This window comes from Alligator mississippiensis, chromosome 4 (genome assembly GCF_030867095.1).
Source record: "Alligator mississippiensis isolate rAllMis1 chromosome 4, rAllMis1, whole genome shotgun sequence".
NCBI lineage: Eukaryota > Metazoa > Chordata > Crocodylia > Alligatoridae > Alligator > Alligator mississippiensis.
In genome coordinates, this window is record NC_081827.1 from 89,177,782 (window position 1) to 89,195,000 (window position 17,219).

At 49.8% G+C, this 17,219-nt stretch overlaps 1 protein-coding gene across 2 annotated transcripts in view; it reads left to right on the top strand.

The window, feature by feature from the left end:
- LOC109281509 (heat shock 70 kDa protein 12B) overlaps positions 1–17,219 on the top strand; it is a 60,288-nt gene that overhangs the window by 912 nt on the left and 42,157 nt on the right. The window contains exon 2 of one of the 2 annotated variants that reach the window (XM_019480819.1): positions 4,205–4,313. The exons of the other annotated variant lie outside the window; for it this stretch is intronic. Within the exon in view, the coding sequence (XP_019336364.1) occupies positions 4,278–4,313 (36 nt within the window). The 5' untranslated portion in view covers positions 4,205–4,277. The remainder of the gene's footprint in view (positions 1–4,204; positions 4,314–17,219) is intronic. 2 annotated transcript variants of the gene reach the window in all.

The following is a 17,219-nucleotide window of genomic DNA, read 5'->3' on the forward strand; positions in this document are numbered from 1 at the left end:
GCTTTCGGGTTTAAAAACCCTTCATCCGGCTGAGGAAGTCTGCAGTTGGTGTGTGCTCTTCTTGGATGGAATGAATAGGAAGAGCACACAGCAGCTGCAGAGACTGCCTCAGCCCGTTGAAGGGTTTTGAAATCCGAAAACTTGCTAAATTTTTTCCCCCAACTATTTAAGTTGGTCTAATAAAAGATATCAGATTCACCCAAACAACCTTGTCTGCCTATGTCCTTAGACCAACACGGCTACAACCTACACCCCTGTATCATTTACATAGCTCGCTCGCTCTCTCTCTCTCTCTCTAGATAAATATAGAGATAGATAGCTATAGAGAGAGAGTGAGAGAGATAAATGTGTACACACACAGAGGACTCTATACAAACACAGGCACATTTTGGTTAGTCTATAAGGTACAAAACTACCTTTATATACTTTAATAAAATATATGAAAAGTATATATAGGAAGTGTGTATGCATATATATATATATATATATATATATATATATATAAATGTGTGTGTGTACCTATATATACACATACATGTTCTCATACACACAGACACATGCTTTTTTTTTTTTTGCAAAAAACATATATATATAACTGTACCTCTAACAACCTGTCAGGTGACCACTGTGGTTCACTTGACAGAACAAAACACACTTTAACAGCTGAAGTATTTTAGTTCCATTACAAAGTTCCAGGGCTGGCCCACAATTTTTTGGGGCTCCCTGCAATAAATAGTTTTGGGGCCCCCTGCTGCAAAGAAGGCAGCAGCAGTGGGGAGGGTGGGGGTGAGGGTGAGTGGCTGAAGAAGCTGGCAGCAAGCAGCAGTGGCATGGGGGGGGCGTGGCAAGTGGCCAAAGAAGCTGGCATCAGTGGCAGGGCAATGGTGAGCGGCTGGATGCAGGGGGCCCCATAGCTGCAGAGCCCCCTGCAGCCACAGGTTTCACAGAGTAGGAGGGGCCAGTCCTGCAAAATTTGCACTCCGCACCCATCACCATTCCAGTGCTTTCACTAGTTTTCACTGCATTCATTAGCACTGTATTTGTCTCCGCCGCTGTCATTAGTGCCTCTGGGCTGCCCAGCAGGGCAGCAGTGACAATGCAGACCAGCCACAGGGCAGCCCAGTGCAGGCTCTGGGTGGAAGTGACCAGCAGCAGTGAGGGGGAGGGGGGACGGGCTGCTTTTCTCCCCATGCCAAGCAACAGTTTTTGCTCACCTACTGCCACTGCTCAGAGCAGGTGTGGGGTGGTCCGGGTTGGGGCGGTGTGCAGGTCCCCACTGGTACTGTGGGGTTAGGGCCAGCAGTGGCAGCACCCGGAAGGAACTGCTGCTGCCTGGGCTGCCTAGAAAGGCAGTCCAGCTGTGGAGCTGCCCCAGTCTTGTTGCATGCCCAGGGGACAGCAGGATGCACCATGGGTGGGCTGGGTCAGGGCTGTGCGTGTGTATTCCAGCTGATCCACTCCTGCGGAGGTGAGTCTGGTGCAGGTGTAGGGCGGGCTGGGGTGGGGCAGGGGCTGCGTGCTGTTGGCGGTGGTGGGGACACACTGCAGGGTGTGTGGGCTCCAGGCTGTTGTGAGGCGGAGATGGATGCTGACTGGCTCAGAGGGGTGCACATGAGGGAGCTTCCATGCATACCCCACCATACCCAAAACTCTCCTAACTAACCCCACAACCACACCCTCCCCCTCACACAATCATACACCCCACAAACTCCATACCCACCCACACCCTCCTGCCCACCTTGCCATAAACCCCCCACCCGTCCCCACATACACACCCACATGCCTCTGGGGGGAGCCCTGCTCACTGCTACGTGCACACATCCCACCACACACACCCCAGCCACCCTCCCCCTCTACACACCCCCACAAACCCCATAACCACGCACACCCACACATCAACAAAAACACAACTTCTTACACACACCCCATACCCACCCACCCACATCCACACAAACCCCCACACCCTCCCTCACACCCCACATACACATCCATACAAACACACCCACAGCCCCTCACAAACCCACTTCCCCATATTCCCCCCACCCCTCCACACCCCTGCCTGCAATATACAAGAGTAAGACTTCATTTTGAGATATTATGCATTCACTTCTATATATGGCATGCAAACACACACAAATCAGGACAAAAATATTTAAAAAATAAAATTAAAATATTATTGTCAATGTTTGATTTTTAGTATATAATTTGGTTTTTTTCCTGGGTTTTTTTTTCTGTTTCCAAGATGGCCAACCCCCTTCCCAAAAGAAGTATTTCTGGAGGCAAGGGGAAGGACCTCCGACGGCAAAGGTCAGGGGTTAGGGGGTGGGACTTCCAGTTCCAAAATGGCAACCAGGGGGTGGGGCACTTGTCACTGCAGCCTTTGACAGCTCACCAAAACTCATTAAGTGGCCCTTCAGTGGAAATTATTGCCTGCCCCTGGTCTACAGGGTATAAAACTACCCTGACTTTGCTCTCATTGATGTTTAAGTTAGGGAAATCTCTTCTGCATTATCAAACAACAGCAGAGGCTTGTGGGCTCCATGTTATCTTTCATGTGCCTAGATACATACATACATACATGCATACATACAAAGACAAGCTTTCAAGGGCTGGAGCTCACTTCCTTAGATGCTGTGAAAGGAGATGTCCAAAGCTTTGTATAAGGACAGAAAAATTTGAATACAAAAGCAGGAGGGAAGGGCAGAGAGCAGGGAGGAGGGCAGTGCTGAGAAAGGCAAACACAAACAAAGGAGTCAGAAAAATGAATCCAGGCGATGGGCTAAGAATCCAGACCCCCTATTTTAAACCTGTTTAAAAAACAATTCAATTTGTCCTTTCCCCTGCAGGAACCTCAAACCAACAGGAGCTGCTGGCAAAATATATATGTGCCAATTTACCATAACTAGAAATATGCCAACAAAGTAGGAAACGGAGTCAGCCCTAACATTCCTTCTTCTCAGGAACTGGGGGGTGCCTGGTCTCCAAGGCCTATGAGACTGAGATGGCTGAGGGCAAGAGAAACCCAGAGACATCCGAAGCCCAAGCCTCCAGGCCTGGGCCTGCACATAGGATGCCTATCAAAGGATTTGGAAACATCTGAAACCCCAGGTGGGGGTGGGGGACATTTGCTGGTAGTAGGGCCACATATGGTTCTTGAATGACTCACAGATTTGGAATTGATTTAGCTGATCTGGTTTGGAACAGAAAACATTTTACTTAAAAAAAAGCCTATGAGACTGCTTCTGCTCCAGCATCTTACCTTCTTCCATCCCACAGTCCTTAGAACTCCTGAGAGAGACAGAGAGAGGTCTCTGCATCTCCCCTCATTTCCCAGGCACAACACTAAAGGGGTCTCCTTCCCAAAGCACTTTCCTTGATGATGTTCTGCTAGAGCTCCATGGTACAGGGTCATTCTCATATAGGCGCATAAGCCCAGATCGTCCAAGACACTTAGGCATCGCAGTCCCTGGCTTTTAGAGGCCTTCCATCTAGTGAACTCCTCTGCTCTGGTTACACATCCCAGCTCCATACCCAAAGCAGGGGGGCAGGTAGGTGGCTCAGGAAGGCAAAGTTTTGCTGGTGGAGGTTTACGTGCTTCACTAGATACTGAGGAAACTGTAGTTTTGTCAGCAGGAAGCTCCAATTCTGCTGGCATTCATTGCTTCTCCACCAGGGGGGCCTGTTGACACAACTCCACTTGCTTCAAGGTAGCTGCAAGGTATAGAAACAATGAAGAGATGCGGAGTGAAATAAAAGGGAGTTGGGCATAGACACTTAAGCAACTGTCTGGCTAGGCACATAGCTCCTCCCCTTGGGATCCTGAGCCATGAACCTTTCCTGCAGCTAAAGGGGCCTAATTCCCCCAGTCTGCCTAAAATGAGAGAGGTGGGGAGGGAGCCGGAGAGGGAGACCTACTCAGTAACCTACTGGTTGGAGCAGTCACCTGAGAGTTGAGAGAGAAAGCATGTCTGATTTAGAGCAAGTACTCATACAGCTGCTACATCCCAGGGAAGTACCAGACCAGCAGCACATTATTCCACATAGTATCTCTCCATCTCTCCCTTGGAGCTGCTTAGCTTTCTATAAATGATTAAATATTTGCTAGAGCATGGGCTTATGTTTCAGTCTCCTACAGCCATTTGAGTGCTGTAACTACAGTGTCAGAGTATTGGTATCTCTCTCTCTCTCTCTCTTTCTGTTTCAGGCAGGTACTTGAACCTGGGTCTCTCACATCCCATGTCAGTAGTTGAAACACTAGATCCCTCTGGGGGTGAAGGATGCAAACATGGGTGCAAACAGACCTTCCTGGTGAGGTAGGTGAGAATCTTATTTCAGGGCCCCTGAAGTTAAGGTTTGAATTGGGGCTCTGAACTGTGGGGTGGTGTTGGTGCTGAAGCATCACTCTACATGCCCACTGACAGAAGTGTAGCTGCCTAGCATAGAAATGTAGGCACCAAATTTAGGTGCCCACAGGGATATGGGGCACTTGAGTGGTAGTTTTGGGGATGCTGCTGCATGCTGAAGATGTGCAAGGACACAGATAGTTGTCTAAATACCTTTGATCACCTGAGCCCGATTCTTAAAATGTCAAGTTTACCTTAAAGTTTCCTTTAAGGCTTTCCTTTAGTTTCTTTTAGTCTTTTTAGTTTCTTTTAGTAGGCTTTCTTTTAGTTTTAGTTTGTTTTTTTAGCTTCTTTTACTTTCTTCTAGCTTTAGTTTCTGCACATCTATTTTCGTCTTACAAATCTTAGCAAACCAACCTGTGTTCCAGCCCACTTATTAATTTCATTGCTCCCCACCACCACACGTACATACATATGGGATTCATATTCCAAAGGAGTGTTTTACAACTGCTGGTGCTGATACGCTACTATGCTCAGACTGAATGAGACTCTGTAATGTGCAGGTCCTTTCTTGACCCTTCTTCTCTTTTAAAAACATCTTTCACTAGCAATAACAGTGCCAGGGATGATGCAAATTGTTTTTGTGATGGATTTTGTCCAAGTTGGAACTGGGCACTATGGACACAGGCCCAGAAGCTGGCCAAGTGTCCTGTCAGGTAAGCTAAATTTGAAGGGAATTAAAAGTTCCCTTGGAAGCTTGGTTCTGGAAAATGTCAATTTTCCAATCTTGGTTTGTATCCCCTAAACTGTAAGACCACCCATTTGTGGCTTCCCATGCAATCCTCACACTGCTCCATGCAACTATGCTGATCTGTCTAATAAGCTTACCCTTGCTACTGCCTCTCAGGAGGGCACCATCCATCTTTGCTCGTGCCTAGACAGAATAGGCTTGTTGTACTGATGAACATCTATTTAGCTTGGCTTAGTCAAGAGGATAAGAGGGTCACTTATCAGAATGAGAAGGACCATGATGCTTTGCAGCAAGACATTCCCTTAATTCCTCTGAATCATACTGGGCTGCACAATTCTGGGAACAGTTTGTGTGTCGTGTTTTCAGCACCAGAACACATTAAAAATGGGGATGCAGTGAGCAGGCTGCAAGTCACCGCAAACTACGGGTTGATCTCTCAAACATGAGTTACTTGTACTGTCCTCACCCCAACATGTCAAATGTCTACAGCCAAAGCAGCATTCATATTCCCTCACCTGAGGATTATGTCCTAAATTGGTAAGGAAAACAACAGCAGAGTATAACTTCTGGGCTACAGACACATGGAACTCGAGGAAACAGACTGCGTTAAAATGTTTCTGTTTGAACTTCAGTCTTATTACTGGAAATGGGTGGGAGAGGACGGAGAAGCTGCATCCAACTCCACCTGGCAAAGGAACACTTGACACACGCTGTTCAAAGATCCACCCCCAGAGGGGGAGTGGACAGGGATAATGAAGAGGACAGTGACACAACTGGACCTGGAGAAAGTGATGATGACAGCAGCAGGGTTAGCAACAGTGGAAGCAACATTGACAATGACAGTGAATGAACTGAGAATGTAAACCTCAAAATTGGGGCAAGGACGAAGAGACTGCAGTTGGGTTAGGGGAAGGACTGCAGACGGGTATATGGGAGCACAGGTCACCAGGTGTGTTTATTGTAACGGGCATGCGGGCTTTAAATGTGGTTTAAGGTGCGTGAAGAAAAGCTTTTGCTTGATGCTATATAACTATATAACTATATAACTATATATATATATATATAGTTATAACGGGGGTGGAAGGGAGGGGGCTAGGGTGGAGTGCTGCCACCTAACGCCCCATGCTGCTGCTGTTCTGCTTTTTGCAGGGAGCAGGGTGGGGGAGCCAAAGCCTTGGCTCCCCCACCCTCTGTCTAGTCCCCGGCGTGGCTTTGGAATCATGGTGGCGGTCCCCTGCACTTGGAGCACTCTGATTGGCTGTTTCCATCAGCCAATCTGAGCACGAATAAATACGGACAGACAGACAGACATAGGCTTTTATAAAATTAGAATGTATATATATATAAAAACCTATATGTATATACTAGGCAATTGCCTATCAAGAATGAAGGATTTCAGGGACTGTTTACATGCCTCCGCCCCTGCTCACCCTTTTGGGGCCAGCCATGTAAAGATTCCCTCCACCACCGCCACCTCCTCCTCGAACCTCCAGTGTGGGGGCTCCCTCCACCCACCCGCCTCCACATTGCAGCAGGACTTACGCCACCTCCCCTCTCCTCCCCTCCCTGCTCCCCTCCTTTTCCACTGCCCGGCCCCAACAACAGCCAGCCCCAACAACAGCTGCCACTGTGACCCCCCGCCTTCACCTCCCCCTGCCCCATGCCCACCCAGGCCCGCACAGCCTCCCTCCCTCCCCTCTGCCTCCCTCTCCCTGCCAGCTGTTGCTGGGGCTGCATGAACGACTTGTGCCCCTGGCAGCCGAGGGGGCACGGCAGCAGCAGCACAGTGGTGGGAGCATGGCAGTGGCAAGCAGGGTAAGTGGTGAGCAGCGACCACCCACAGGTGCCGCTGACAGTGTCGGTGGCACCTTTTGGTTGGGGGTGCATCGCCACACTAAGGGGGTGCATGTGCACCCCCTGTGCATCACCCCTGCAGGGCCAGGCAGCTGGGGGGGGTGCTGCCACCATGACCCCCCCCTCCTCTCCCCTTCCCTTTCCACTCCCCCCCTTCCCTCCCCGCTGCCCAGCCCCAACAACAGCCACCACCATCACCCCACCTTTGCCTCCCCCTGCCCCATGCCCATCCAGGCCCACACAGCCAATCACCGCCCACCCTCCTGGGGGTGCATGTGCACTTGATGAAGAGCATTACGGACAGACAGATAGACAGACTAAGCCCTTCATATATAGAGAATTTATATATATAGAATATATAACTATATATCTATATAGTTATATATTTATACAGTTATATACATATATAACTATATATATAAAAAACATAGTCTGACTGTCCATAACGCTTTATTCACACTCTGATTGGTTGTCTGAAACAACCAATCAGAGTGCTCCAAGAGCATTTGGGACAGGAGGTGGTGACCGGAGAGCCACCATGATGGCAGGGACAGAGTGGGGGGAGCAACGTCAGAGGTGCTGGCCTCGCGTCCCCCCCCCCCGGCCCTGCTCCCTGGAGGTGGTGGTGATGGAGCACCACTGGCCTCAAACCCACCCCCCCCCAACCTGCTCCTTGGAAGTGGCAGTGGGTGGAGTAGGCCTGGACCCCAGGCAGTGGAGACAGGGGGAGCAGCCCTGGGGGCCCTGGGCCCAATGCAGTGTTGTGGGGAAAGGAGGTGTGGGCCTAGATGAGGAGCAGCGGTGGGTGGGGCAGACATGGGGCCCATGCCCGCCTATCATTATTGATGGGCAATTTGCTAGTATAACTATAACTATAAAACTATGACTATATATATATATATATATATATATATATATATAGAACTGTCTCTCTCTCTCTCTATAACTCTCTCTGTCTGTCTCTGTATTTGTATATATATATAAACTTTTTTATATATAAAAATCTCCAAAATCTATCACTTCCAAAAAAGATAAATGATAATATAGAAAGGGTACTATGAACTATGAAAGATCCCAGTACCGAACCAATGAGATCTATGGATTATATATAAAGAGTGACTACTGGACTTTTGTTACTAGTCAGTTTTTGAGAGGGGGTAGTTTGCCCTTGCAGTGACCCACCTACTTGGCAGGATGCCTATGGGCAGTGATTTGCCTTGAGTTTTCTTTCTCTGTAATGGTCCGAAGAGAGATCTTTGTGCTACCTTAAGTTCTGACACTATTATTTTCTTGACTGTAGTAGCAAACAAGGATGATTGGTGTGTAAAGCGGGGGTGAGCTAAGCATATTTAATCTCTATAACATCTCTGTAAAGACTCCAGGAATGTTTGAAGAGCATAGAGGAATCTTTTCAGTCAGCATGTAATGTAGGATACAAACCTGTGGTGGGAGGACATGGTGTACTAAGAGTTTGTGCATGACCCAGACTCCTCCAGACTAAGTGGTGAGTAAACTGGACTGTATGCTCATGCCCAAGGCAGTTGTAGGCTCAAGAAGAAGTATTTAGATACCTAAGTGCAACATTTGGGTGCCACTGGGATTCCTTAAACTCTTATCTAAACATGTAGTGCCTACATTTCCAGTACTCAAGTCTTCTGGGGTCAGTATTCTTACTATTACAGTCTCCAAGGGACCTCTTTCAACTGCTGTGCACACATGTGGTTGCCTAGATCCACATGGTACTGAGTTGCTTGTTGCTTATCTTACAGCAAAGGTCCCTTGGATTCATAAAACATGTTGCTCACCTACCTCACTTAGGGAGGGATGGGGCAGGGAGAGCAGTTTAGGGGACCTGCTCAGACTGGCTCCTTAATTCTTGAGGTCCCTAAAGCTCACAAATATGTAAGATTTTGTAAATAAAAGTTCTTTACCTCCTGACCCCTCTGCATAGGTGGGACTGCAAGTTTGGAAAGCGCTTGCTAAGGCCAAGACACTGGTTGTGTGTGGCACACGATACCCAGAAGAGCCGACATGTCTTTGGCAGCTAGTTAAACTTGGTAGGAGCAGCATTCTTTTACTATTAATGCCTACACCTCCACTTGTGGGGAGCAGGGAGTAAGCTAATGATATCATGGCTCCTTGGGATGCTGAGTTGCCCAGAAGAGGGGGAATGCTTGGGTTTCTCCATCTTGTAAGTCAGCCAACTTGCTAGAAGCCCTAGGCTCCAGGGGACAAACATCTCTCTCTTCCTCAGGGAGAATCACACCGCTAAAATTTTTTAATCTTAGTGTTAGCTATTGTTATAGGTGGGGGCAGATCCAGAGGGGGGTGCACTGGTGCAGCTGTACACCTCTTTCCCAGTGGATCACCCTGAGGGAGCTTCTGGGGACTTTTCTAAAGTTCTCAAGCAGGTGAGAATCCCCGCCCTCCCCCCATGCACGTCTGCTCCCACACCTGCTGCTGCCCTGCTGCTGCTCTTTCCCCCAGGCAGGGGACGTTTCAGAGCCACTCCTGCCCTTCCAGCTGGGCTGCATGGGGCCTGGGCTCAGCTAGGGACAGTGGCAGTGGTAATGGGTGGAAGGGTGGAAACCCACCACCACCCACCACCACTGTCCCTGCCACTGACATTATCTCATTTGAGACCAGTCCTCATGGAGCCCTGCTGGAAAGGCAGAAGGGGCTCTGAAACTTTCTGCCCCCAGGACAAGGGGGAAAGTAGTAGTGGCAGATGGGGGAGGGACAGGGAAGGGGGGATTCTTATCTGCTTTGGGAACTTTAAAAAGTCCCTCAAGTATCCCATAGTGTGGTCTGCCTGCACTGGTGGGAGGGGCCGGGGGGAGGTGGAAAGCTCCTGGGTGCTGGAGGTTTAGCCACTCCGGTAGCACTGATTGCTGCTCCTGCACCCCACTCCCCCATCTTTGCTAAATCCTGGATCTGCCCCTGACTATGTGTTGTTTTACCTTAGCCTCTATTATATATTCAGGTAGCTAATTTGACTCATACATTTATAGAGAAAAAGGCCCTTTTTTGCTACATGTAAGCCAGACTCCCTCAATGCTTGAGTACTCATGCAAAATGGCTTAGTAAACTCTCTATGACCTTTCACTCTTAAATATTTAAAATCTTGTTTAGTAGGGTTTTTTTATACCAGTGATAAATCATTTGTGTGCTTTGCATTTTCTTGTTTCCATTTCTAGGTGTGTCGGAGGGGTACTATTTAGGATGATGTGTATCTGGTATGCTGGTATTTTTGCTTTTGAAATAAGCAGATGGGGTCAGATGCATTCTGCAGTGCTATATGTTGTAAACAAGTACAGGGGGATATGAAACGGTGCTGAGGAGGAATCATCTGAATTGTCACACGGCAGGTTAAGAATTGGTAATGTATTCTTTACAATGCTGATTAATTATGGTCTTTATCATCCATATCCTAGTTTTGCTACATGGACTTGATCTTTGAATCTTTTCTTCCTTTTAGAGATGACAAATCATCAACATTAGGTTTTAGACTCAGTGGAGTTTTGTGTGGGTATTTCCCCTCCCGCTATATTACTGAGGCAAAAAATTAAAAGACTTAAGAAACCCGTACTTCATAAGCATTTGTTTCCCCAAGTGCAAATACCTTTACCATTAGTTATGAAACTCCAAGTAATATGCTGCCAGTAGTTCAGCAAGGATTTTTACAAATATTCTCCCTCCCGTTATACCTTTCAGAAATTCTGCGGATCCTGGGGGGGTGTGTGCGTGTGTGTGTGTGTGTGTGTGTGTGTGTGTGTGTGGAGATGAGAGACAGGGATTGGCAATTAATTGTTTCCTTATTTGCATGAAAAGGTTCTGTCGTAACCATGACCAAAAGCCAAGGCAACTCCCCTTGCTTGTGTCACACAAACCTGTGGAAGGCAGGACAGAGGTATATTGTGTGCAGCTGGGGTAGTTCTACACTATGCAGAGAATGCGGTCACTCCCTGAAAGGAATTAAAATCATGCCAACCTACCCTGCAGCACAGGTGAAGAATTTAACCAACAGACTTCTGGTTTGTCATGGTAGACAGCAACTTTAAATGCAAAATCAATACACTGATATTTACTAGCAACACCCACTGACTGATCCTTTACGCAGTTTTAAATCCATGTTTCAGTACCTGTGAGGAGTTGAATGCAAGTTATTTTATCTTAACCCATGAGGAGCACTGCAACAAATCTTGTGTCCTCTTTGTACAACACCTACTCTGCCCTTGACATTTAGTGACTTGTAATCTTTTTTTGATTTTGCCACAAATGATCATTTCCTTTTTAAAAGCCCACTGTTTATCATGTATGGCTCAGTCAAGCCATAAGGCCTTATGTCTTTGACCAAAATTTATTCCCGTTTCGTTATATATGGAAGCTGGATTGGCTAGATGGAAGTTGTGTTGATGGTATTTGCTGGGGTTTTTTCCCCACCTACTGCCCTTTGTTTCATTCTAGTCAACTTCTTTCACTGATCTACCCAATCTGAGTAGCTGCATCACTTCCTTGAAACAAAGGAAGAGTCAGGCCAGATGCTACAATGGATTCTGAAGAAAGTACTAAACTTCTGCAGTCTGTCAGAAAATACTTATATAAAATGTATAGGCACAGAATACGCATTCAATTGTAATCTTCCTTGGACCTAAATTCTTGAAAAGTACAATGGTTCCCTTCTCTGAACATTTTCATTGGAATTGTATCCTTCTTAAACCACAGTGACTGAAACTAGACACAGTTGCTGAAATGAAAGAAAGCAATGTTCAATGTAATGTCAATATTTCCTGTACCAGTCTTTAACCTGATCTAAAAGGCCCGACCCAGCTCAATGTGCGGCCCCTGTGTGCAGTGTTGGAATCCCAGGTGATAGCAAGAGCAGCTTGGTTCCTCCTGAAGGTGCACAGCCCCAGGCTGGGCTAAGCCAGGCCCGCGCCATCTGGCACAGGCAGTGCTGGGTCTCAGGCAGACAGAGTTCTGCCACACCATGGGTCGGAGTTTGCTAGCAGCGGGCTCTGAACACCCAACAGCTGCTGCTGCTAGTGCTGCTGCTGGGGGGTGGGGAGGGCTGCATGCAATGCAGGGGGTGGACGGGACAGGGGACCCACAGTTCCCCCCATCGACAAAATCCGCTCCCCCCACATCCCCCTTCACAATCCACCCCCAAAACCCAACCCCACAAACCCCCCACCCACATACCCATCCACAAACCCCACTCCCCAAACCCCTGCACAAGCCCCATACCCCCACAAACCCTACACCCACCCACAAAACCCTCCTACCTCCACAACCCCCCACACTCCTTTCCCCCCACCCTAGAGTTCACATCCTGCATGCCCAGCTGGCCAAATGGGATGGGACCTGCTAGCAGCAGCCATGGCTGCAGGGGCAACTGCCTCACTGCAGCCTAGTTCCATGCCCACACTGGTGCTGGGACATGCGGTCCCAGCCAGGGGGGGTGGTCCTGGTCCTAGGAACCACTTGTGGGGTGTGATGGGCTGGGGGGAGGGGTGGAAGTGGCAGTAGGAGCCTGTGAGGGAGAGCACGAGAGAGATAGGGGCCAGGGATGGGGAGCATTCTGGGTAGGAGAGGCTGCCAGAGCCAGGCTTAGAGTCACCCTGCCCCACTAAAGCAGCTTGTACAGGGGGAGGCTGGCCTGGAAGGGAAGGGGCTTCCCCAGCCCAGTCCCTGAGCCCCAGTCAAAGGCTTCCCAAGAACGGCATGGGGATTGCTGGGCCTGGGCGCAGGTGCAGGGAGCAGAACAGCAAGGGCTGACGCTGCTCAGACCAGGGGTGGGCAATTATTTTGGGCAGAGGGCCACTTAAGGAGTTTTGGCAACCCATCGAGGGCTGCATGACAGGCAGCCAGAGGCAGATAAATATTCATTTTCTAAATTTTTTAGGGGCCCCACAGGCCGGATAGAATGGCCTGGAGGGCTGCATCTGGCCTGCAGACTGCATTTTGCCTACCCCTGGCTCAGAGCCACAAAGCAGTGGATGGTCTCATGTCCTGGTGCTGGGATGGAGCTGCTGCCGGGAGGGAGCTAGTGGGGGCAGGTAGGGGCTGCAGGTCAGGAGTGAGGGGCACAGGCAGGGCCGTGGGTTGAGAGTGAGGAGCAAGGGCAGGGGCAGGGCACTGATGTAGTAAAACCCCCAGTTTTTCTTCTTTTTCTTTAAAATGCATTCCCTCCCCTTCCCCAACCATTTCTGGCTGTTTCTTTCCCTCTCTATTCCCTATAGATAAGTATAAGTGAGCAAAGATGTAGGATAAGCTTCAGCATTTTATTTTGGTAGCAAGTTGTATTTGTTTTGTTTGTTTTCCTTCTTCATATTGTATAATTATTATGTTTATATTGATTTTTACTGTTCTATATTACTGTTTTACTGGTACTATATGATTTAGGCCTACATCATAAGTAAGTTAGCATAAGTCATGTCAAGTTTCCATTTTGTTTGTCAAGTCTCAGTTTCATAGTTTCATAGTAGCTAGGGTCAGGAGGGACCTGAACAGATCATCTAGCTTGACCCCCTGCCACAGGCAGGAATGAATGCTGGGTTCACAAGAACCCAGACAGGTGATCATCCAACCTCCTCTTGAATTTCCCCACGTAGGGGCGAGGACCACTTCCCTGGGAAGTTGGTTCCAGATTTTGGCCACCCTAACTGTAAAATATTGCCTTCTGATCTCTAACCTAAACCTGTTCTCCATCAGCTTATTACCATTGTTCCTTGTCACCCCAGGTGGTGCTGGGGAGAATAGGGGTCTTCCTATTTGCTGTTGATCTCCCCTGATGAGTTTGTAGGCAGCCACCAGGTCCCCCCCCTCAGCCTCCTCTTGCTGAAGCTGAACAGGTTCAGGTCCTTCAGTCTCTCCTTGTAGGGCCTGTCCTGCTGCCCTCTCACCAAGCGGGTGGCCCTCCTCTGAACCCTCTCCAGGCTGGCCACATCCCTTTTGAAGTGCAGCGCCCAGTACTGGACACAGTACGCCAACTGTGACCTGACCAATGTCGCATAAAGGGGGAGTATCACCTCTCTGGACCGGCTTGAGATGCACCTTTGGATGCATGACAAGGTATGTCTGGCCTTGCTGTCTGCGGTCTGGCATTGGCGGCTTATGTTCATCTTGGAGTCAATAATGACTTCAAGATCCCTTTCCGCCTCTGTGCTTTCAAGAAGGGAACTCCCAGCCTGTATGTATGCTGTGGATTCCTTCTCCCAAGGTGCAGCACCCTGCATTTGTCAACATTGAACCCCATCCTATTCTTATCTGCCCACTTTTGTAGTCTGTCTAAATCTAGTTCCAGCCTCTCTCTCCCTTCAAGTGTGTCCACCTCGCCCCATATCTTAGTGTCATCAGCAAATTTGGACAGCGTGCTTTCCACCCCCTCGTCCAAGTCGCTGATGAAGATGTTAAACAGTGCGGGCCCGAGGACCGAGCCCTGGGGTGCCCCACTGCTCACATCTCGCCAGGTTGAGTACAACCCATCCACCACTACTCTCTGGGTGCACCCCATCAGCCATAGGATCCTGTCCCTAGGCCTGATTGTGTAACCCATGACTCACACCTATCCCTCTGTGACAGGAGCGCCTCTTTGGGGTCTGTCTACTTGTGGCCCTGCCCACCTGTTATGGGCCAACTGCCCACCTTCTCTTCTGCCACGCCTTGTTGTTAATTATTTAATAGATGGTAATTAAGCGGGAGGCTGCCCATTTTCTGCCCCAATGCCAGGGGACACTATCTGCGGCTCCTTTCCTCCCCTACAATGCAGCCCAAGCCTCGCAGATGGAACTGACATTGTTCGGTTGGGGCCTTATTATAAATTTGGCTCCCTGGCCCTCCCTGGGCTCTCTGCAGCCCTGTCTCATGTTGCACCTTCACTGGTGCTCAGGCTCTCCGCAGCCCTGTCTTGCACTGTGCCTCACTGGTGCTTGGGCCCTCTACAGCCCTACAAAGTGCTGCGCCTTCTCTAGTGCGGGGTTCGTGCACCCTAAAAGCTGCGCCCTCTCTAGTGCCGGGGTCAGTGCACCCCAAAAGCTGCGCTCTCTCTGGTGCTGGGGTCCCCATGCTGCCATGGGTCCCTTATGAGGCCTCCTCCTTCCCCTAATAGCCTCACCCAAACCACCGGTTTTAAACAGCAAACAAAACACAAGCCCCTGGGCTATAACATAAATCCAAGCCACCTGGCTATAACATCATTCAAAACCATCCCGGGGAATACTCTGTCCCTCAACAGTATCAGGAGCTGCTCCTGCAGGCAGGCCTTTCTCCTTTGGCGGCTCTGGGAGAGCTCCTTCCCCCTTGGCTGCTGGCAAGGAACTGCCATCCTGGCCTCAGGCCTGGGGTTTATATGTGAACCAGGCCCTGCCCCTTCCGGTCAGCTGATCTCTGACAGGTGTGGGCCACCAGCTCACTCTGGTTGCCCTGGTAACCAGCAGCTGGGGCTCCCCACTCACTGCCAGGGCTCTTTCCCTAGCAGTTTCCACTCTTTATAGGAGCAGGGCACCTAAGTGCTCTGCGACACCTTCCTATGTAACTTGGTTCCTGAATGAATGGGGATGAATGAGGGTTCTTGAGCGACAATGGCAGCAGGTTTAAAAATAGCTTCCTCTGAATGACCAAACCATCAACACCAATACCTGGACCAATGACCCAGCCCTTGGAACCACCCATCAGCATTCAAGAAACAAAAGATGAGGCAACCCACCATTGTGCCAGTCTGTACATGCTCAGTAAGAACATCTGGAGCCCTCTGGGACAGGACTGACCTTGCCTGGACAGGTCCTCCCCATAGGAGATCAGAGGTTGTTTGCCCGATAAAAAGGGGTAGTGTGATGACAGTGGTTGTATGTACGTAGTCACACGCCGGTATGGTGTCCCCTCCCCCTCGTCTTGCCTGCCACGACTTTGCTGATACACTCTTATGAGGAGGGTCCTAGTGGAGATCTTCTCGGAGGGGTCCCTTCCCGACACAGGTGCACTCACAGTTACCGAGTGCATTGTTCCATGGGGCTCCGCCACCCCTACACCCCGTCCACTCACCAACCAGTCCTGGGCTGGTAGGATGGTAGTCCTCACTTCCTTGTCGGCTTGCCCTGCCGTCCCACTTTTCCTTTCTCTCTCTCTCTTTTTGTTTTGTTTTTTGTTTTTTATTTTTAGAAGTAGAGTTCTTCTGGGACAGGGAGGCTCGTGGAGCTGCCTTCCCCTTCCCAACGCCTTCCAGGGGTTTCTGCCCCTCTCTCTTTCTTTCTCTCTCCTAGCTCCCTGTCTCCACAGGGCGTACAGGTCTCTCCCTGCTCTCCCTTAGCTGGGAGCTCAGGGCTTTCCTCTTGCTGATCCCCAGCAGAGGATTGGAGGCATACCCTGCCTCCCGTGCCGAGATGGCACAGCCTGTCTTGTGCCTCTCCCCAGCAGGAGTGTCAGAACGGCCAGTGTGCTGCCCTCTTGCTCGCTCTCTTTCTCCCGCTCCCTCCCCGCGGGTGCTGCTGGCGTTTTTAAACCTTCCCGCAGTGGCCATGCTGGCTGCTGCGATTGGCCCAGCTGCTTCTCTCCCCGGGAACAGCTGTTTCAAAAACCGCCGTAATGGTGGCTCGTGCGGCTATAGCCGCAGCTGTGGCTGCCGCCACGGATCCGGCTCCTGTGCCGCATTTTCCAGAAGTAAGTCTTCCCCGCCAGGGTTCTGCCTCAGGGTTTTGTGCACCCCGCAGACCTCTCTTACCTCCTCTCGTGCTTGTGGAGGCATGCCGCCACCACAGGTAGTGAAGACTGACTCTTTGAGACACCCTCTCCATCTGGACCAGCACTATGCCACACAACCTATCCACCCAGAGGCCCTGCCGGCAACCCCTCTCTGGACAACACCTTCTGGACAAGGACCCCTTTCCAGCCTGGATAGGTAGCTATCACCCCCCCGCTTTCAACCAAGGACCAACCCCAACTCTTCCACTGAGCCTTTTTCTCCTGCTGCCATTGTGAGTGCTTGTGTATGTGTGTGTGTGTGTGTGTATGTGTGGGAACCAATAACTTCATGGGGCTGTGTAGTGTGTTGTCTGTTTAATAAACCTGTTATTTTGAAACCCTGAGTTGGGTTTTTGTCTGTTTCCTGACTCTTCCTCCTTGCCACCACTTATCTGCTCCCCCCAGTCTCTAAGCTGTCAGTCTGTTTCCAGCCCCAAGCTCCCAGGTTTCTGCCTCTTTCTCTCTTTCCTGGCTGTCTCCTCCTTGCCACCACTTATCTGCACCCCACCTCCCCCAATATCTCAGTTGTCTGC